Here is a 23,387-nt window from a genome sequence, read left to right as displayed (position 1 = left end):
CTTAATATTTATTAACTTCATGATATTTCTCTTAAAACTAGTATAATGATAAGAAAAACCATTGTGGCGTACACGCCTTCTAGGCGGGTTCGTCACAAAACATACACTTAAAATCCGTTCGCTTCGCGAGTGAACTATAAATTTTTGTGCACGTTTGTATTAATACCTAAAAATTGTCTTAATCTCTTAATTCTGTTCTGTGTTTTTCTTTTCTTGTAACCCCTTCGATTCTCTTTTGTGCGTTGTTCGTCGTAAGTCGTAGTGCTGTTTTTAGTGTTGCTTTTGCATGCACTTGAACTAAACTACGCTCCCGCTCTCTCACTCTCTTTGTTTTGAAAGTTTTAAGCGTGTAGTTTCTGCGCTCTTGCGGTACTTATAATTGCTCGCTTATAAATTTCAATTCGTTTTCTTGGTAAAGTGGTTTCAATAGGTAAAATGAATAACAATAATTTAGTCTGCTTCAGCAAAAAAAGCAGCCTCGTAATCAGGGCAGACCAGTCTAATATGACTTGCTGGCTATGTGAAAATATGGTGCCCACCAAGTGCGCCGGTTTTAGTGGCCGGAGTTTTGTTGTGATGCTTGTGTCGAGGTTGCGAACGAGATGAAATCGTTCATGCGCCAAACTAAAGGCGGCCTGATGGGGCTGATTAGCTGTTTCGGAGTGGCTAGAGATAGTTTTCGCCGAGCTGATGATCTCCTCTCTGCGCTGGACTCGCAGTTTAATAGTCGTAAGCTATTAGAAGAGTCCCCTAAGCGCAAAAAGGCTGGCGGTAAGGAGCAAAAGGGGAACACCCCGCAACCGAAATCAAAAGAACAACAGAGCATTCCGGCGGATCAGCAGCTGATTTCAGCAAACCCTTAAATGTTGCTAAGACCAGCAGCTAAAAAAGATTCGGTATCCGAACAATCCGTTACAGAATGCATGCAACCAGGGACCTCTAAGAATTCCGACTTGTCCGTAGTGGTTTCACAATTAGTGGATCCACCTATCCCTCAGAATGTAGCATCTCCACCACAAGGGACTACTGAGTCCGGACTACCGGCTCAAGTTGCTTTTGCAGAAACAATGTCTGCTCCACCAAAATCCCTTTCAGTGGTTCCAATAAAGAAACAAATTTTCGTTTCTCGGCTTTCCCCTGATTAAACATCTTCTGATGTATTGTCTTATTTACAAGACAAAACTAAAGGTAAAAGTTGAAAAGTTTAAGTTTTCTTATGCTAGGGACATTTCATCTTTCAAGATAACTGTCCCTAACGAGCTCTTTGAGGCCATATGTACGGGCGACTTTTGGCCGGATAATATGGTTGTAAAAGAGTTCCGATAGCCTTTCCTTTGCATCTCATATTATTGTGTTTACATAAACTTTGTTAAAGCCGTAGATCTTTAGCTCCGAAGTTTTTCCAGGTAAGTACACAATATATAGGTATGACCGTCCCTCTAGACGGTGAGGTGGAGTCTTAATTGGAGTTGATTCAAACCTACCGTCAGAGGAGTTATTTTTTGAGGAATTCAATACCATTGAATTTATTTGTGTAAACTTATTGCTCTATATACATAATATAATATATAATCTATATAGATTATTCATCACATCATTATTCTTACACCATACCCAAGTCAAACCTCATATTCTGCCCCACTTTAACAGAAAGCTCTCTTCTTTTGGATCTTCTTTGTATTAAGCCTGTTTATTCGCCAGGGCTCGATGGTATTCCTGTGTGCGTGCTTAGGTATTGCGCTAAGGCCCTGTGCAAACTTCTTCACAAGTTGTTTACCTTATCTCTAGAAATTTCCCAATTGGCAAATATTTGGAAGGAATCATTTGTTGTTCCTCTTTTCGAAAAAGGTAACAAGTTAGAAGCCACTAACTACAGAGGTATTTCTAAGTTGTCAGATATTCCTAAGCTTTTTGAAAAAATTATTAATCCTCATTTGCAGCACCTTTGCAGATCAATCATTTCTCCGTGTCAACACGGATTTATTAAACGTAGATCCACAATCACAAACCTTCTAGAGCTCAATACATTTGTGATAAAAGGCTTCAATAGTAGTTTTCAAACAGACATCATTTACACTGACTTTAGTAAAGCATTTGACTCTGTAAATCACTTACTTCTTGTTCAAAAACTTGACCTGTTAGGTTTTCCAGTTGATCTGCTTAAATGGATTTCAAGTTATCTGAATGGCAGGTCACAAAGGGTCCTTTTTAAAAATTCAATTTCTGAAATTCTCCGTGTTACCTCCGGTGTTCCACAAGGGAGCCATCTGGGTCCGTTACTTTTTATATTATTTTTAACGATCTTCCATCAATTACAAGTCATTCTCGCGAACTTATGTACGCAGATGATGTTAAGTTATGCCTGCAGTATAAGGATATTTCCTGCCATTTAGACTTACAATCCGATCTAGATAATTTTCAAAACTGGTGCCGAGATAATTTACTAATCCAATCCGATATACGCGAACAAGTTAAGTGGCAGCTCTTTGAATAGAATAACTCTTGTAAACGATCTTGGCGTTCTCTTGGATCCTAAATCCATGGTTAATAAAGCCAGAGGAGTGCTTGGATTTATTAAAACGTGGTCAAAAGAATTCGATGATCCTTATTTGACTAAAACTTTATTTATTTCGCTAGTTCGTCCGTTTCTGGAGTATGGGTCTCCCGTCTGGAGTCCACAATACGGAATACATATTGGTCGTATTGAATCAGTACAAAAAAACTTCCTTCTTTTTGCTTTACGGCGCCTAAACTGGGATGCAAATCTTATCTTACCTTCTTTTTCTAGTAGACTTCTTTTGATTAATTTCCCCTCCCTAGCCAACCGTAGAACGATGCTTGGTACAATTTTCATTTATAACCTTATACATGGTGATATTGACTGCCCCGACTTGTTAAGTCGGCTAACATTTTCTGTGCCAAGTAGATTAACTAGAAATTATATTCCCCTTATTTTAAATCATTGTAGATCTAACTATGCCTTGCATGAGCCTTTCAGAGTATTATGTTCTGACAATAATAGACTTCTTCCTGTAATCTCAAATCTTGACTCTCTACCGCTCCTAAACCGATTAATACTTGCTTCATTGTCACAAGATTGATCTAACTATTACTTTTTTCCCCGGACCTTTACCTTTATTTTCTTATCTCGCGTCTATCTTCTCGCGAATCGTGCCGTACGATACACGGCTGCGCCGCTCGGTCGGTTGGGCGGGTAAGTGGGCCGTGGGACTCCGCGCGAAAAAAAAAATAAATAAAAAATTACACTGGCAGTCAACTCTAGTATCTCAGATACTACAAACTCCAGCCCCATTTTCCTGATGCAAGGTCGCGAACCAAGGATGCCCAGGGCGCTATACGAAGAGAAGATACGAGGGAACGGGAACGCCCCAGAAGACTTCACAATCAAAGCGGCCAAGATGAAGGAAATATTTGAGGTCGTCAAAATTAATGCGGAACGAGCGAGTGCCGACCATATGCTCCACTATAACCAGAGAAGTCGTGAATGGCGCCCCGCCTCGGTTTTCTCGTGTTAGCACAACACACCGTGTTAAAACAACACCAACTGTCCAGAGGAGTCGACGGCTTCGCGGCGAAATTGGCGCCGAAATATGACGGACCGTTCCGGGTCCTAATGTTTATATCGCCGAACATCGTACGGATCCAGAGGCCCGGGGAACGTAAGAGGAAAGTGGCCAACATTGCAGAGTTGAGAGAATTCCGAGACGATGAGACAGGGGAAGGCGAAGAAGTAACGTATAACGAATACCTTCCTAACTAACATCAAGTATCTTAAGATTGTAACTAGATATAAGGCGTTTATTGTAAGCTGCACCAGTAGGCAGGGAAATCTTAGGGTCAGTTATATAAAGTAAGTTATCTACCCACTACAGATACTATGGAAGAAGGAGTGTCAGACTGCACTCAAGAGTGCACCGGCGGGGATGGCGAGATAGACGACGGGGGATCCTCACCTTGGCGGAGACGGAAGATAGCGACGAAGAGGCTGCGACGGAAGCAGAAGGGGACAACCCATCGTGCTCGAGTGAGCCACCAGACGAGTCAACCCGGGGCACCTCACTTGGGAGTACATCCCCCCGGGATGCGTCTCCACGGTACGCATCTCCCCGGTATGCGTCCCCACGCTACGCGTCTCCCCAGTATGCGTCACACCGTTACGCGTCCTCGGAAAGAAATCTCCTCCCTCGACATATAGGGGTTACCAGCCTTTTCCACGCGGGCGATGTCATTCCCCTCACCCAGCATCCATTGCCAACCTGGGGGGCATGAACCCCGACACGCCGACTACTCACCCACCGGAGGTCGCTCGCGTGACCCCAGACGAGGGCAATGCGTATACCAGCGGACAACAGAGACCACGGTGGACCGGTACAGGGAGTCACAAGAGTCCGAAGAAGAGGAGGATGAAGACAGCGAGTGGACTGCCAGCTTCGTTATGGAACGAGAGGACTACCACTGGGCGACAATCTCTGGGGGATATCGGGTCACCCAAGTCCGGCAGGTTACGATAGACATAATTCCACCACTAGGACAAGGTCCGCGTTCCAGTTTGAGGCAAACTGCGGCAGAATTCGAGCACCTCCCCTGGCTGCACGAGCGGCATAGAGAAATGAGTACTCCAACGAGAACACCCAGGCGTTCCGGGAACACACGCCCCCAGGAGGAAGGCGACAATACCATGCAGAGTCGCGAGGAAAATCGGAGCACAAGACAGGCGACAAATGACGAACAAGATGCCGCTGAGGGAACCGGAGTCGCACGACGCCGTCGGGTACGCCCGCGGAAGTATTGCACCTGGGACTCCATCCCATCCGAGGAAGACGAGCAAGATGACGACCAACCGCTCCTAAGGGGTAGTCGTCCGTGGGAAGTTTCCCAAGATACTAGCTTCCCGACTCTAAGTCTCCGACGACGCAACTCTAGGGCCGCGACAATTGAGCCCGAGGAAGCCCAATCTATACCAGAGGCGGAACACGGAACAGAGGCCGGAGTACGACCTGGACGAGATCGATATCGATGGAAAGCTAGGTCTGGAAAACGTCGAAGAGGGTTACGGCGTAGAGCAGTTACTCGACGACATCGAGGCGCTAGTGCGAGCCGCTACCGAGACCCCTCGACGGGCGTTGTTGAAAGCACCGGAGACCTGGAGGGTCTACACGCCTGGTCGTATGCTCCCGGAGGAGTTAGTGGACGAATTGTCGAGATTGGTGTCGCAAGGACCAAAGAGGGATTTTTATTGGCTTTAAGAAAAAAACAATGGATTAAAAAATTAGTATAATAAGCCTAGGTGTAAGCAAACATAAATATATTATTCGATAAGTAGAAGGGAGAGAGGAGAGTAGGGAAGAGAGGCGAGGCCGGGAACAACTCCTAGGTAGTTGCTTAAGAAATTCACCCCAAAAGAGCACGAGAGAGCAGTAAACGACCTAAACGGAGCCCAAATCCCACCTCAGCGACTGCGCGGTCGACTACAACGAAGCGCGAGAGGGAATATCAAAAAGCGAGCTTGGCAAAGCAGAGGAGTTGCTGTTGCCGAGAAGTTCACCACTGCGACTGCCCGAGTTCTATCATAGTTATTAGTAGCGAAGCACAGGGTCCGCCCGAGCTTTACCGTAGTTATTAATAAAACCCAGGGTCCGCCCGAGTTTTATCGTAGTTATTGGTAGCGAAGCCCAGGGTCCGCCCGAGCTTTATCGTAGTTATTAATAAAACCCAGGGTCCGACCGAGTTTTACCGTGGTTATTAATAAAACCAAGGGTCTGCCCGAGTTTTATCGTAGTTATTAGTAAAACCCAGGGTCCGCCCGAGCTTTACTGTAATTATTAATACAACTCAGGGTCCGCCCGAGTTTTACTGTAGTCATTATTACCCACGGAGCCCGCTCGAGAGTATCGTATTTAGTAGTAAAACCCAGGCCCCTACCCGAGTTTTATCGCAGCCAAACCCTGCCTCGGCCAGATTTATTGTAGTCACAGATAAAGCCCATAACTGACATAGATTTCTACGATAGCCAGGGGCTGCCCGAGCTCGGTAACCGGTCTTAGGTCTAGTCACGTAGCTTCTGGTTCTATTTTCTTTCCTAATTATAAAGAGCACGCCTCAAAACTCACTCGATTAACCCACATCGTCCACTGTAAATTTATAAATATTTTGTGGAGGCCCTAGCCAACCCCTGAGCATATCCTGGCTGGGAAAACATCCTTACAAAGCTTTAAAAAATGGAATTTACTGAGGACTTTTTTGGGAAGAATGTAAATAAATATTCGATTGAAAAGAAACTTTCAGGGTGTATTATTATATACATATTTCAACAGTCTTTTCAAATTGTTTCATTAAATTATATGTCATATTATGCCTGGTATAAACATTTCGCCGAGGCGCCACGTGCGCATGTGCCGTGCTGCGGGAATGATGCAGGTCGCGATTTCCATCTGAAACAAAAAAATATTTTGAATTTTCATTGTATAGTTAAAGCAAGAAAATTGATCAAAAAGTGAGAAATTCAAAACAATACTTCATATTGTTTAAAAAAGGTTTAACTAGAATATTATTTAATCCCAAATACAATAAATTTTGTCTCGTTTTGATAGGACGTTTAATTTTACCCTATCTTCCCGGCAATTAGGAAAAATCGTATAAATGAATAATCCGAGAAATCGCACATCAAAACGATTTGGCCGCTCGTATACCTTCTCGACGCTTGCTGACTATTTCTCCTGTAACTTTAAATCATTTTGAATTTCCTTTTGAATTTTTTGGGACACATTCTTAGATAGTTTGGGTAGACATGTATGCAAAAAAAATTAATTTTTTTAAAAGTTAACCATCCGATAATAAAAAAAATTTTGTTTTTGACCGTACTTAGCAGATGTAAATAACAAATAATGATATGAAATTATAGTGCAATAATGTGTTGTTAAAATTCTACTAATGAAAGTTGGGCCACATGAAAAAAGCTACAAGAGGCGGCAGTGGTACAGGATGTTGTGAGGAGTTAAATAACTCCACACAAATGGAAGCGAATTTCCTGGATACGCGAGAATACAGTTGACGAGAGTTTGGAGAGTACGAGGAAAAAGAGTTTGAATTGAAGGACTGGAGAGAGACGAGAGAGCGCCGGCGCACCGTGCTCGAAGGGATACGGGAGAAAACAGCGGACAATGTCACTCCGTCAATATCAGTGAATTATCGAAGTCAAAGAACCAAGTCAAGCAGCAGCAACACCAACAAGCCAGCAACAACAGATCCAGTCGTCCGAAGCAGCGCCGTGGGAAGCCAACAAGGAGCAAGATCGCTACGTCGAGAAGTTCGGGATTGGGGCATCACGGATCTCCGAATTGAGTCCCAGGTAGCTGAAGTCCGGAAGGCAGACGATCGATTTTTTTTTCAAGAGGCGTTGTCCTGGAGAGCCCTGCGATTGCCGGCGAAGTGCCGGAACAGGCACTGTCCGACACCCACACTACCAGACTGTTGAGGCATTCAAGAGGCAGAAGGACCGAAGATCCGGGCAACCAGGATAAACGCGGAAATGACCAGTGGTCATGACCACACCAAGTCCAACGGCAGCAAATAAGCGAAGCACCGCGAGGAGTGTCATGAACACCATCCCAACAGCAACAAAGACAGCCAAACAACACCGTGTGAAGGCCGCCAAGCACCACACAGAGTGAGGCCTGTTGAAAATGTGGTGGGAACGGACACTGGGCTCGAGGATGTCGAAAGCAACGGCTGTTATTCTGCTGGGTATGCGGCAAAGTGGGCGTCAGGAGTGTCGAGTGCTGCAAACGATCGGGAAATGGCCAGCGACCTTAGCCGTAGAGAGGCGAGCGGAGGTCGCATAGTGCTACCTTTCCAAACTAACTGGCAGGCTAATCGAGGAGGAGCCGCAGTTTCTGCTCTAGGAAGGAGGTCAAATTCAGCAACAAACAATTGGCCATAAGCCTGTTGATTTTACCAGGAGTAGTGCATCCGTTGGTATTGGGATGGAACTTCCTTACACAAGTCGGAGTCGAAGTAAAGTGTGCTGGACACGACATCACAATACCAGGCAGGAACCGACACAAGTAGAGGAGAAGCCATCGGTAGCAGTCGTTCAACAGGCAAGCGAGGTGAACTGTGAGGAGTTAAATAACTCCGCTCAAATAGTCAAGGGGTGTGCATAATCACTGTTCGGGCAAATCACGAAGGCCAATACGGCAATTTAATTCCAACTAATAATTCGAACAGACGAGAAAAAAACTTGTGGACACCTTTGTTTCCAAATTGAGAGTGATCCACTCAAATTTATTCAAGCTCTTCTAGGGCCATTAAATGAGTTTTAATGTTAAAATAGCGGTTCTTGCGAGTGCGAGGGAGCGAAAGCTCTTTTTAATACAAGAGCAGAAGTTCGACTTCATGAGATTTTAGGTACTAATTGTTAATTGTTTTACACAAGTCAAGGCCGCGTTGACAGCATACAAATGCTTCAACTAATAGGAATAGGTGCAAGGCGGTGAATGGAGCGTTTATATAGACCCGATTTGGTTCTGACTAATCATGTCCTGAAACTCCCTCTACGACTACGCCTATTAACCATAGCTGGAGGGGAAAGTTGTCTTCGTGGATTGCCACCACTGTTCCGATCTGAAGATTGTCCACGTCTTTGGTCCATTTTCCTCGCTGCTGTAGGCTCAGAAGATAGTCCCTCGACCAGTCGTTCCAAAACCGCTGTTTGATTGCTGAGACTAGCTGCCATCTCTGCAAGTACGAGAGGTTGCCATTTGCCTTCGGCTGCGCGGATGCGGGCGGCAGTGTTTCTAGCGTTGTGCCTACTAGCAGATCAGCTGGCGTGACAACCTCTCCCTCGTTGGGACTGCCACTGTCTACGATGAGCGGCCTCGAATTTAGGACGGCTTCCACATCCACTATGACGGTATGGAGCTCGTCCTCCGTCAGAATAGCGCTGCCCATAGCCTTGAGAAGATGATGCTTGGCCGATTTTACGGCCGCCTCCCAAAGGCCGCCTATATGTGGCGCTCTGGGAGGGATGAATTCGATGGTGAATCGGTGGGCCGCAGTATACGACATGATGCTCTGGTCGTTGGTGTCGACAGGTTCCAAAAGCTCCTTCAGGATTCGGGCAGCTCCCACAAAATTCGTGGCGTTGTCGCAATAAAGTTCGACAACAGGACCACGACGACCCACAAACCTAGATAAGCATAAAATAAATGTATTAGACGTCAAATCTTTCACAATTTTTAAATGTACAGCCTTGGAGGCAAAGCAGACAAACACTGCTATGTACGAGGTGTGTTCAAAAAGTAAGGTGACTTTTCAAATTTCGCGGGCAACATATTTTCTATTATCGATTTTTTTGTTTTGTTATATTGGTACACTCTTCCCTAACATCTGTACCAAGTTTCAATGGAACATCCTCTTTTGTTTGGTTGTGAGAGGCGTAAAGTTACAAGTTATTTTGCGAGCTCGGCGATTTTTTGCTATCGAAAAATATGGATCAAAGGATTTGCATCAAATTTTGTGTAAAAAATAAAATTAAGTGCTCTGAAACACTTGAAATGTTGACAGTGGCATACGGTGAAACTGTTCTGAGTAAAAAAATGTGTACAAGTGGTACAAACTCTTCCAAGATGGCCGGGAAGATGCCAATGACCAGCCTCGCTCTGGACGCCCAAGCACGTCAACAACTGATGAAAACGTTCAAGCAGTGACGAAAATTGTTTTGGAAAATCGTCGAATCACTATCAGAGAAGTTGCTGAAGATGTCGGTATATCGCTTGGCTCGTGCCATGAAATTTTTCAAACGTTTTGGGTATGAGTCGTGTGTCAGCGAAGTTTGTTCCGAAATTGCTGAATTTTGACCAAAAGAACCGTCGCATGAGCATCGCTCAAGAGCTGTTGAATGACGTCAACGACGACCCAGATTTACTCAAAAGGGTCATAACTGGTGACGAATCATGGGTATATGGTTATGATATCGAAACCAAAGCCCAATCGTCCCAATGGAAGAGCCCAGGCGAGCCAAGACCGAAAAAAGCAAAAAATCGCCGAGCTCGCAAAATAACTTGTAACTTTACGCCTCTCACAACCAAACAAAAGAGGATGTTCCATTGAAACTTGGTACAGATGTTAGGGAAGAGTGTACCAATATAACAAAACAAAAAAATCGATAATCGAAAATATGTTGCCCGCGAAATTTGAAAAGTCACCTTACTTTTTGAACACACCTCGTACATCTTGATTGGCTGCTCTCCCCGAATTCCAAGTGAGACTCTGACAGGCCCAAAGAGATCCACTCCGCTTACTTCAAAGGGTCTATTTCCATGCAATCGATCTCTTGGTAAATTACCCATTATCTGTGATAGAAGTTTTGGTTTATAATGAAAACAATGAACGCACTGCCGTAAAACGGTACTGCACTCGCGACGTGCGTTAATAAGCCAAATCACTTGTCTGAGAAGCCCAACCAACGACCGGGGACTTCAAGTACAGGATCACAAATTTGCAATTTTTAGGCATTAACAAGGGGAATTTAGCGTTGTCAGCAATGGGGGCATGTACTAGACGACCACCTACTCGCAACAAAGAGTATGACGACGTTCCACACTGTTCAGCAGATAGAAAAGGATTTAATTTTTGAATTCCAGCACGGATATTAGCTCATTTTTCTAGTTTTACAATTTCTTCAGCAAATGCCGTCTTTTGAATAGCTTCAACTACTTTAAGAAATTGTGTTCCAAGCTCGTCCGCTGACGGACAAATGGAATTCCAAGATATCTTTTTTTCGGTTGATAAATCGATACATATAAGCCACAATGCGAACTACTTTCAGATATGACGATGACCTTTCTACAATTAAAATCGGGTTTAGTTCAACATCGGCCGCGATGAGAGCAACGCGTACCGTTTTGGTTTCTAGTGCTGCGTCTGTTTCTGATAGCTGAAAATGAGAATTTATTGGCCAGCACTCGGTTTCCTTCTGTAAAAAGCTAGAACCATTATAAAAAGCTAGGACCATTGTACCAAAATGAGGTATTTAGCTCATCCACAGAGCATCCTCGCGAGACTAAATCCGCAGGATTTTCCTTGGTTGGCACATGCCGCCAAACAGCTGATGACACAATGTCTTGTATATCAGCAATTCGATTAGAGACAAATGTAGCAAGCTGAGATGGATGAGTTTGTATCCAGTAAAGAACTACCTTAGAATCGGACCAAAGGACAACACTATCGACTGGAAAGGTAATGATGTTGCGAACTTCTTCCCAAAGCTTTGCCAACAAATGCGCTGCACATAGCTCTAGTCTGGGCACCGTCTTAGTTTTTAAAGGGGCAACCCTAGATTTTGCTGTTAGCAACTGCACCGACACCCCACATGGCTCAACCACTCTAACGTAAAGGCAACACCTGTAGGCCCGTATAGAATTTTTATACAATTTTTCCAAAAATGCATATTCATTTTTTAACAGGTTCCACTTCTTTTCAAAGTCTTGGGGCACAGGGTCATCCCAGTTCAGACTCAAAAGCCAAGCCTCTTGCAGAAATATTTTCTATCTGGTTATTATTGGGCATAACAAACCCAAAGGATCAAAAAGTGTGGCGATAAAGGACAATATTGATCTTTTTGTAACCACCTGATCTGTGTATACTTTCCCAACGCCGTACTTGAAAACGTCAGTCTGTGGATTCCATGTCAATCCAAGAGTCTTGAGATCTTGAAGATGTCCGTGTAAAATTTCCGCATTCGATTTGTCGCTTGCACCTGTTTTGCAATTCGAAGCCCATTTTGTCAAAATAAAGCCCGCTGGTTCCAGGATCTCAATTAGCTCGCGACGAAGAACAGCCATTCCCTGCTCTGTGTCCAATCCGGTGAGCAGGTCATCGACGTAGAAGTCCGTGCCAAGACATCTTGCACCTTGAGGATGAGATTGCAAATGGGTCTCACTAAGATACTTTAAGCATTGTGACGAACCCGCCTAGGAGGCGTGTACGCCACAATGGCTTTTCTTATCTTTATGACAGTTTTAAGAGAAATTACATGGAGTTTAATGAATATTAAGACATAGTAAGATTAAATAAGTTATATCTAAGTTCAAATCCCAGGGTGGCAACGCTAACCGATATTTAGACGAGGCGCATTTAATACTAGAAAAGCAAGGAGCTAAGATACCAGTAGTAGGAAAATACTAGAAATCCCGAATGCGGGAAAAAGGAGAAAAAGGGTACGCGATCACAAAATAACCGGACAGCGTGGCTTTTCTCGGGATCGCGGAACCAGGCAGACGTGTGATCGGCACACGGCTCAACGAAACTTCGAGGCTCCACGTGTAGTCCGCAAGTTTATTCGCAAGGCAGGTCAAACGTGACGCCCAACGCGACCTTTCACAGTTCTCCCATCGTGAGTGTTCCGCCGTTTTGGATTTGGCCAAGCGCCACGCTGTCAATCGCGGTTGAAATTAAAGAGGTTGGTACGAAATAGATTCTCATACGCTCAGAACGGTGGAGCGGACTCGGGTGAGGACAATCTCAATAAAGTGTTACGATTGTTTAATCATATCTCCCGATCGTGTGTATTTCATTTTGTAGTTAGCAAAGTTACGTAACCTTCTTCTCACAACTACTTTGGGCCCGAACACGGACATATTTCCCGTTCGCCACTGTAGCCGTAGTTTTTGCTCCTAGTAGTACCTACGGACCCGAACGCGTAACCCTTCTTGTTCGATCCAGTAGTTCCCCAACCTCCCTTGCGTAGTTTGGGATTCGAGCGTGGACACCCGTCCCGCCGGATCCGTTCTCCGGTAGTTTCCCTACCCTCTTGCGTAGTTTGGGATTTGCGCGTGGACACCCGTCCCGCCGGATCCGTTCTCCGGTAGTTTCCCCACTCCCTTGCGTAGTTTGGGATTTGCGCGTGGATACCCGTCCCGCCGGATCCGTTCTCCGGTAGTTTCCCCACTCCTTTGCGTAGTTTGGGATTCGAGCGTGGACACCCCTCCCGCCGGATCCGTTCTCGGGTAGTTTCCCTACTCCCTTACGTAGTTTGGGATTTGCGCGTGGACACCCGTCCCGCCGGATCTACTAACCTAGTGTCTGGTCTACGTAGTAGTTTGGAGACTGGCACGTGGACACCCGTCCCGGCCGGTCAGTCAAGTCGAATCCCTCTGTCCCTTTACTATCCGGTCCCCTCCCAAAGTAGGGGGAGGGAGGACCCGAAGGTCCAGCCCGGTGGATCTTCCCCCCCTGACGCAAGATCCAGGACTTCAACACCCTCAAAGTATTCTCCCGGCTCGGCCTCGCCCGAAGGTCCAGCCCGGTGGATTTTTCGCCTTTGACGCGAGATCCAGGACTTCGACGACCACCCAGTATTCTCCTGGCTCGGCCTCGCCCGAAGGTCCAGCCTGGTGGATTTTTCGCCCTTGACGCGAAACACAAGACAAGGATTCCACGCGTCCACGTTTCCGTCGACACGGACAAGAACCTTCGGTGCAGACTCCCCATCAAAATCATCCGCTCACCTGTAGAACGAAACTCTCTAGTCCGGTGTTTCGGTGATTTACAAATTTCTTGTAAAGGACTCTTGGATCCGACTGAGATCTGTACCCCGGCCGAGAAAACATCCTTACAGTATCTTACTGCTAGAAATAGAGCACTTGCTGTTCCATAAGTAACAGTATTTAGGCAATAAGTTTTTAAGGGGCTGGCAGCATCTGTTCTCCATACAATTAATTGAAAAATTCGTTGCGCCTCGTCAACCTCCAATTGACGGTACATTTTTGTTATGTCTGCAACCTAAGGAGAGTGGAATATAAGCATGGCTGTATTGTTGGTCCTACCATAAGAATAAGCGATTAATCATTAAGCGATACTTGCGAAGTAGTCTTGCAAGATGCATCAAATACCACTCTAAGCTTAGTGGATGCGCTTTGAGGACGTTCTATACATTGGTAGGGTATAAAACAATGCGAATCCTTCGGAATTGAACCCTCGATTGCAGTCATATGTCCGAGAGCCAAATACTCTTCAATAAATTGATTAAACATTAACTGTGTGTTCGGATTTTCAGTTAATCGTCTCTCTAACGACAAAAAACGCCCCACGTTGGGCTAGATTTAAACGGTAAGGATACTTGCAATCGACCTTAGGGTAAACGAACAATTGTTTCTCTTTTTTTTATTTTTATACCCTTGCAGAGGGTATTATAATTTTGGTCAAAAGTGTGCAACGCAGTGAAGGAGACATCTCCGACCATATAAAGTATATATATTCTTGATCAGGATCGCCTCCTGAGTTGATATAAGCATGTCCGTCTGTCCGTCTGTCCGTCTGTCCGTCTGTCCGTCTGTCTGTCCGTCTGTCTGTTTCTACGCGAACTAGTCTCTCAGTTTTAAAGATATCGAATTGAAACTTTGCACACACCCTTCTTTCCTTTGCACGCAGTATATAAGTCGGAACGGCCGGGATCGGCCGACTATATCCTATAGCTGCCATACAACTGATTGATAGGAAATGCCATAACTTAAGTGCTTGTAAAGTTAGGGAGTTGAGATTTTCTATGGGTTTTATTTTTGGCCAATCAATTCGACCTAGCAAATTTTATAAGGATCGGCCGACTATATCCTATAGCTGCCATATAACTGAACGATCGGAAATGCCATAACTTTGGTGTTTGTAATATTAGGAAGTTGGGATTTTCTATGGGTTTTATTTTTGGCCAATCAATCCGACCTACCAAATTTCATAAGGATCGGCAGACTATATCCTATAGCTACCATATAACTGAACGATCGTAAATGCCATAACTTTGGTGTTTGTAATATTAGGAAGTTGGGATTTTCTATGGGTTTTATTTTTGGCCAATCAATCCGACCTACCAAATTTCAAAAAGATCGGCCGACTATATCCTATAGCTGCCATATAACGGAACAATCGGAAATGTCATAACATTGGTGTTTTTAAAGTTAGGAAATTGGGATTTTGTATGGGTTTTTTATTTGGCCAATCATCCGACATACCAAATTTCGTCAGGATCTTTTCAGATTTACCTTTAAACCTAATTTAGAATTGTTATTGAGCTTCTGGTACATATAAGAAAATTTGTACTTAGTCATAGAATATGTCATAGAATATGGCTATCATAGCTATCATCATCAATAAAATCAATCAATAAAATTCAACCCCCTCGAACTTTTCCTTATTGGCATTAAAATAGAAATAGATTTATTAAATATTATTTTGAATCTGTCGGTGATCCATCTTTTTATACCCTTGCAGAGGGTATTATAATTTTGGTCAAAAGTGTGCAACGCAGTGAAGGAGACATCTCCGACCATATAAAGTATATATATTCTTGATCAGGATCGCCTCCTGAGTTGATATAAGCATGTCCGTCTGTCCGTCTGTCCGTCTGTCCGTCTGTCCGTCTGTCCGTCTGTCTGTCCGTCTGTCTGTTTCTACGCGAACTAGTCTCTCAGTTTTAAAGATATCGAATTGAAACTTTGCACACACCCTTCTTTCCTTTGCACGCAGTATATAAGTCGGAACGGCCGGGATCGGCCGACTATATCCTATAGCTGCCATACAACTGATTGATAGGAAATGCCATAACTTAAGTGCTTGTAAAGTTAGGGAGTTGAGATTTTCTATGGGTTTTATTTTTGGCCAATCAATTCGACCTAGCAAATTTTATAAGGATCGGCCGACTATATCCTATAGCTGCCATATAACTGAACGATCGGAAATGCCATAACTTTGGTGTTTGTAATATTAGGAAGTTGGGATTTTCTATGGGTTTTATTTTTGGCCAATCAATCCGACCTACCAAATTTCATAAGGATCGGCAGACTATATCCTATAGCTACCATATAACTGAACGATCGTAAATGCCATAACTTTGGTGTTTGTAATATTAGGAAGTTGGGATTTTCTATGGGTTTTATTTTTGGCCAATCAATCCGACCTACCAAATTTCAAAAAGATCGGCCGACTATATCCTATAGCTGCCATATAACGGAACAATCGGAAATGTCATAACATTGGTGTTTTTAAAGTTAGGAAATTGGGATTTTGTATGGGTTTTTTATTTGGCCAATCATCCGACATACCAAATTTCGTCAGGATCTTTTCAGATTTACCTTTAAACCTAATTTAGAATTGTTATTGAGCTTCTGGTACATATAAGAAAATTTGTACTTAGTCATAGAATATGTCATAGAATATGGCTATCATAGCTATCATCATCAATAAAATCAATCAATAAAATTCAACCCCCTCGAACTTTTCCTTATTGGCATTAATATAGAAATAGATTTATTAAATATTATTTTGAATCTGTCGGTGATCCATCTTTTTATACCCTTGCAGAGGGTATTATAATTTTGGTCAAAAGTGTGCAACGCAGTGAAGGAGACATCTCCGACCATATAAAGTATATATATTCTTGATCAGGATCGCCTCCTGAGTTGATATAAGCATGTCCGTCTGTCCGTCTGTCCGTCTGTCCGTCTGTCCGTCTGTCCGTCTGTCTGTCCGTCTGTCTGTTTCTACGCGAACTAGTCTCTCAGTTTTAAAGATATCGAATTGAAACTTTGCACACACCCTTCTTTCCTTTGCACGCAGTATATAAGTCGGAACGGCCGGGATCGGCCGACTATATCCTATAGCTGCCATACAACTGATTGATAGGAAATGCCATAACTTAAGTGCTTGTAAAGTTAGGGAGTTGAGATTTTCTATGGGTTTTATTTTTGGCCAATCAATTCGACCTAGCAAATTTTATAAGGATCGGCCGACTATATCCTATAGCTGCCATATAACTGAACGATCGGAAATGCCATAACTTTGGTGTTTGTAATATTAGGAAGTTGGGATTTTCTATGGGTTTTATTTTTGGCCAATCAATCCGACCTACCAAATTTCATAAGGATCGGCAGACTATATCCTATAGCTACCATATAACTGAACGATCGTAAATGCCATAACTTTGGTGTTTGTAATATTAGGAAGTTGGGATTTTCTATGGGTTTTATTTTTGGCCAATCAATCCGACCTACCAAATTTCAAAAAGATCGGCCGACTATATCCTATAGCTGCCATATAACGGAACAATCGGAAATGTCATAACATTGGTGTTTTTAAAGTTAGGAAATTGGGATTTTGTATGGGTTTTTTATTTGGCCAATCATCCGACATACCAAATTTCGTCAGGATCTTTTCAGATTTACCTTTAAACCTAATTTAGAATTGTTATTGAGCTTCTGGTACATATAAGAAAATTTGTACTTAGTCATAGAATATGTCATAGAATATGGCTATCATAGCTATCATCATCAATAAAATCAATCAATAAAATTCAACCCCCTCGAACTTTTCCTTATTGGCATTAATATAGAAATAGATTTATTAAATATTATTTTGAATCTGTCGGTGATCCATCTTTTTTTTTTATGAACTAGTTAAAACAAAGGATTGATGCTGGTTTCCGTGATATTTATTATGAATCCTCACATACTCAGCCCCCTCACCACGACAAGGTCTCAATCCACGAGAGGGAAATATTATAATAGCTTAATCTATATTGCACTTTATAAAAAAAAAATTATCACAATCTTGAAACAATATAATAATATATTTCTATTTTACCTCAATATATACAATTCAAATAAATAAATAAGTTAATAAATTAATAAATAAATTAATAAACTAATCCTAATATCTATATTTAAGAAAAATTCCATCATGATGACTATAGCTCGTTTTATATGTAAGAGCAACAGCATTCCTCAGCTCATTTTCAGCAAATATCCAATCAATTTGCGTCAAATGTTTCGTAGTTGATTGGAATTAGATTAAATTCATTTAAAGCTTCCTCAAGTCGATCAGTGGTTGTGGATCTGCAAATATTAAAATCTCCTAAAATAACCAATTTGCTATTATTTTCTAAGCTGCGTATCCTTTCTACGTCCGACATAACTTCATTACGAAATTGAGCTATAGGAAACGTTGGATTCCTATAAACAACAATGAAGGATGTATTAAGATATTTGAAGGCAATTGATTGGTATATAGTTCTTGAGCTCAAAGACTTATTTGTCTCAAACAAGAAAACTACATTTTCGGCAATATTTTGCTTGGCATAAATCATAATTCCATTTTTGCCAATACCATTCAATCGATTGCTATCAATTCTTCTTATTATGTCGAAACCTTGGTAAGAAAAGTCTTCGCTGGGAAGAGTCCAAGTTTCGACAAAACAAAGAAAATTTGCACAACAAATAATAGGGTCGTTAAAAATATCTTCGCGATGGCTTCGAAGAGACTCAACATTATGGTAATAAAGGGAGATGTCTTCGTTTCTGTTAACCACAAAATCATAATGCGTAGTCAAAAACTTTTCCTCTCTTAACTTTTGAAGTTCGTCTTGGACATTTGGAGCTCCAAATCTTGTTGGAGCAACAAAGTCGCCTAGAAGAAAAAGTCCTGATGCGCTAGTGGCTCTGCTGCATCCAACATATAACGAAGCTCGCTTGATGCCTCTTTTAAGATGCACGGCGACTTTGCTATATGTTGCTCCTTGGCTTTTGTGGATGGTAATAGCCTCAGCAGGAACAATTGGAAATTGTTTTCGGTCAACAGAAGCATGCTCCGATCTTCCACATTGAAAAACTCGAGAGGCTTTTACTATTGGAGTCCATTCGGGATCGGGACTGTTCCGAACTTTTGATCTGGCGATAGCGCCAACCGTGGGTTCAAAAAATTTAATCCAAAGTCGCGTTACTAAATTTGAGCCATTCACTAAGCAATGGTCAATTAGCATCAGCTGACCAGTTGCTCCATTTACAAGTCCGTCACTTGTGTCTATATTGACGGTCACCATATATTTAGCAGTTGTTTTGAGATGAAGAACATATGGCAAGCCCTGTGTTTCAGAGGTTTTCATATTTTGAGCATATCTTAACGTGTTTTCTCTGTTTCGTGTAGATATGTTCGCAGTTTTCACTGTATCAACAGCAGTGGAAACCAATTCCTCCGTCCCAATTCGCGCTAGTTTTAGGGAATTGTAATTGTTAACTTCTTCGTTAGAAGAAAATAAATGAATGGCATCATCAGGAACTTCGCTGGGTGAAACAACTCTTTGTTTAAGGAGCTCCATATCTGCTATTGTCATGCAAGCCTCAGATAAATGATTTAGGGCTTGAGCAAATGCATGGTCGCCTCTTTGGCGCATTATTTCAGTAAGCTCAAAATACTTAAAGTTGTTCCATAAGCTATTTCCTGCTAAAACGCTATAAGGATTAATTGTCCTCTCCGAAAATATCCAACTGTCTCCAACTGGGGAAAGCTGCTTTAGATCTCTAAAAACTATAATTGATTTTCCACCAAAACTTAAGTCAGGGCTTCGGAATATTTGACGAAGCCGTTGATCCAAAAATGGAAGCATTTTAGAACCAACCATATAAATTTCATCAATTATAATCAGTTGGAGATCAATCAACTTGCAATGAATTGTATTTAAACTATCATTGCTTAAAGGTCTTAAGGGACCTGAAGCCTGATTAATTGGAAGAGAAAACACTGAATGCAGAGTCAGTCCTCCAATTCCAAAAGCAGCTTTTCCAGTCGGAGCACATAATAAAACCTTTGCTGAATCCGTAGCACCAGGAACCTTATTTGCTCGCCAAGTCACAGACTGATAGATGGTAGAAATCAGTCTGCTTTTTCCTACACCGGCCCCTCCACCAACATATTCGTAAAAAATATTTTTACAAACAACATTATGCATCACATGTGCATAATATAGTCTTTGTTTGTAGTTGAGGGACCGAGTTAGCGAGCAAAGGTCATCATTGGAAACTAACGGGGGGAGTCTAATTAATTGAAGTTCGCCGTCTTCTTCAGGGTTGTTTATCGCATTGTCATCCTGAAGAATATTTACGTTTCGCTCTATATTTGGTACAGCCAAAGCTCTAAACTCTTCGTCTAAAAATTGGGAGGCAGGTTCTTCCGCATCAGGAGCATTATCTCCCCTATCCTCTTGCAAATCTTCCAGAACTCTCTCTAACTCCATATCATCAAACACATCATAGTTCCTTTTCATTATCTTAATGGCTTCATGGTTTACTCGGAATGTGTTTGCAATGTCGTTGGAAAGAAGTTCAGCTTCTTCATTTCGCCAAGGATAAAAGAGCATTAAATGCTCTCGGAAATAATCGGAAGGTGAAGAGTTTATGCTAAAGCGAACCCACCTTAGAATCAGGGGATGCCTACGTTTCTTAACGCAACCAGACCCATCCAACAGTGGATAACTTTGCTCAGCAACTTCATCTTCGTCATCTACCTCCACATCATTTGCTTCATCATAGTCTTCCCTATGATTAGCGGCAGATCGTGCAATCCGCTTGACAAATCTGTACCAAGCTGCGAAATCTGCTAAACAAATTCCTTCCAACTGCTCATGCCTTTGCACATATCGGTCAAGAATATTACGCTCAAAAATATCCACCGAGTTGTTTGGAAGTCGCTCTAATTCTTCATTTGAGCGAGCCAATCGAACTCGTTTGTCTGGATGGCAAGTGTTTACAAAAATAGTACCTTCACTTGCCTCCGACATATGCAGCCCCAAAATATTGTAAGCTGCTTCTTGGGCCGATATTTCTGTAGCGTTAATAAACTTATTCCCTATGTGCTGTAATTTCCTTTTAATAGAAATATTCCCATGGCTTATTTCTGCCATGGCTTCACGGAGCAACTGCGATACGCCTCTGTTTGACTTGTTTATGTAGTTAATGATATAACTACAACAGGCGTACGCATCTAGGATAAATTGAATATCCATATTAGCTCTGTGTAAGCTTAGAATATCTCTATTATAAGCATTGAGCAGTCGGTCGGAGAATTGTCTGCGAAGAAAAATTTGTGGCTTTTTTAAGCTGGAACGTAAGGCTAGCTTGTAGGCTTCAAAATTAGTTTCAAGGTGGGACAGAAAATTATCAAAATTGTTAAACAAAGCTGCGTCTTCATTTGAAATAGTCCTTAAAGCTTCCTTAATTTTTTTAAACAAAGTTTTATGATCTTCAATATTGACTTCGTTTTCTTCTATTGGATGCAAAATAAGCGTTTCGGGCATAGGAGGATATGGCATATTGAATCGGCAGAACTCCTGTCCGCGTAACTCTCTTAGGCAAGAAGCACTATGCTTATGGCGTTGATACTGAATTACTTCTTGTAGTTCAGTATCGTCTCCATTTGTAGTAATAAACCTATCAATAAAGTTTATTACTTGCTCGGTATTTTCGGCGTCTTCGAGCTTAGGAGCACCAGCAAGCCAGTACATGCCATGAGAATGCGGAGATCCTCTGTGCTGGAACTCGATTCTCCAATAAAAATGAGAAAGATTAAATTCCCCAAAAATATCGGTTTTGAACAATTTCATTAATTGTCGCAACCTGTAATCGAAGTATCGAGAGCACGTCACTGGATCAGATCGGATTAACCGAGCCTTTTCGGAGCTGGAAAGAGCTGCCGCTTCTTCCTCGCTTATAGCCCTATTATCCAATAGAAGAGACAGGATAACTAAAAGTTCATTCCACTTAGTTTCAGCAGCGGAAAGAGTTATGAAAAACGTTGGCAGCCCAAATTGTCGAATCATGGCTATAACTTTTTTTTCTCAGCCTCCCAATGAGCTGGTGCAGACCGTAAGCCTTTTAGGATGTGGTAGCCATCATCATGTTGCACAAGACGGTCAACAAATGATTCATCCCGCAGATTACCAGCGGTAACCGCTCCCGACTTTTTGCGTAAAGCAATTGAAATTGAATTTTGTATGCGCTGCATTTCGTAAAATTTATACATGTATAAAACTTTTGGAACTACAGCGCAACGACGGTCGTAAAAACGGATTTGGGATCTGGCTTTTTCGCATAGGTTGTATTTCCTTTAAATATTTCTCCGCAAGAAATAGTTGGAAAGGAAAGTTCCTCTGCGTCTTCGTCAAGCGTTAAGCTTGTTGGCCGGCGGCCTTCACCCGGTGCCAATGCAATGCGCTGAATTGCAGTATCATTATTTTCCAATAATGTTTCATGGCCTCCGGGATTTAAATTGTCTTCGAGCTCTGCAGCATTTTGGGAGTGGTGTTGCTGGTGAAGAAGTTGCTCTACTGCTTCGCGATCAGATTCGTCAGCAATAAAAGGAATTTCATTAATTCCTTGAAGTTCTGTTAGCCAGGATTCGTTTAGTGAAATGTTGTGCTTTCTGTAGAGCTCGGTATTCACTAAGTACCGTACAGCTTCAAGAACCCGAGCGGGTCTAATAGTTTCAGTCATGAAATTGTGAGCGTACTCTAGTCTCCTTTTTAAATGGACTTGGATGACATGGGTAGAGTCGAAAGAGCGTGGAAGCGCAGTCACAATATCGGGAACTGAAATTGGAACATTCACCACTGCCCCTCTGATTCCACATTGCCTTTCATAGCCGAGGGAAATAATCCTCATAAAAGGGATTCTCGGTGAAATAAGGCGTTCTTCGAGGCAGGTGAGTCCATTTAAGCACTCAGGGATTTCTGGGAAATCGAACCCATTAGAAAGGCAGAGTGATGGGAGTTTGCCAAGAGAAATGGCACGACGACAAGTGTGGCAAAAGTTATATTTGCCGGACGGACTTGGAAATTTTCTTGACAAATAAAAGGCGTTGCCAACGTTTAGGAGAGGAAATTTAGAGGAGATAGCCAAGATGGATAATCCACTTACCTGCGAACGGAACCATGTTCCTCCACAGCAAATACAAATAGCCGTTGGGCCTTCCTTAATGTTCCTGTGGTACAAATCCCTCGCTGATGATCGAATCCTATTTCGCTGTTGTCCTCGTTCCTGTTCCAGTTCATCCTCCGAAAGTTGAGCTCTTGCGTCCATGTTTCTTTGCGACTGCCTTTGGGAGGCATCGAGTCGATTTTGTGAGTCCATCCTAAAGTTTAATAACCGATCCTCTGCCATTTGCCGAATTTGTTCTTCCCGAATCCTCCGCTGTTGTCGTGTTTCCCGGCGTTGTGATGTGTTTATCCGTTGCTCCTGTGATCTAGCGATGGGATTTCTCCTGGTTGCTCTCCTGTTATCGGCGTCCCTTTCCCGTTCTCGCTGCCTGTCTTCCATATCCCTTCGTCGCTGTCGGTGCTCTCCAGTGTTCCTTTCCTGTTCCCTTGCACGTTCCTCTGGGTCCTCGCGATGAGCAGCTCGTGCTGCGGCATCCCGAATTCGCTCTGAAATTCGAAATTCGGGATTGTTCCTCCGAGAGGCATGGTCAGCAGTATTTTGCACCTGCTCTTGTCGCCGTTCCTCGGTGACCTCTCGACGAATAGCACGCGCTCCGGCGTCCCGTACCCGTTC

At 42.8% G+C, this 23,387-nt stretch overlaps 1 protein-coding gene across 1 annotated transcript; it reads right to left on the bottom strand.

The window, feature by feature from the left end:
• Positions 1 to 8,550: 8,550 nt before the first annotated feature.
• On the bottom strand, positions 8,551 to 22,945 carry LOC123037285. Its single transcript, XM_044457349.1, has 2 exons — positions 22,755 to 22,945; positions 8,551 to 9,208 (listed from the first exon to the last, which is right to left on the bottom strand). The coding sequence occupies exons 1-2, from the start codon at positions 22,943 to 22,945 to the stop codon at positions 8,551 to 8,553; spliced, it is 849 nt and encodes a 282-aa protein (XP_044313284.1).
• Positions 22,946 to 23,387: the final 442 nt, after the last annotated feature.

Source organism: Drosophila rhopaloa, unplaced genomic scaffold (assembly GCF_018152115.1).
Source record: "Drosophila rhopaloa isolate 14029-0021.01 unplaced genomic scaffold, ASM1815211v1 contig_155, whole genome shotgun sequence".
NCBI classification, from domain to species: Eukaryota; Metazoa; Arthropoda; class Insecta; order Diptera; family Drosophilidae; genus Drosophila; species Drosophila rhopaloa.
The sequence above is the reverse complement of the archived record's forward strand: the minus strand, read 5'-3'. Positions and strand labels throughout refer to the sequence as shown.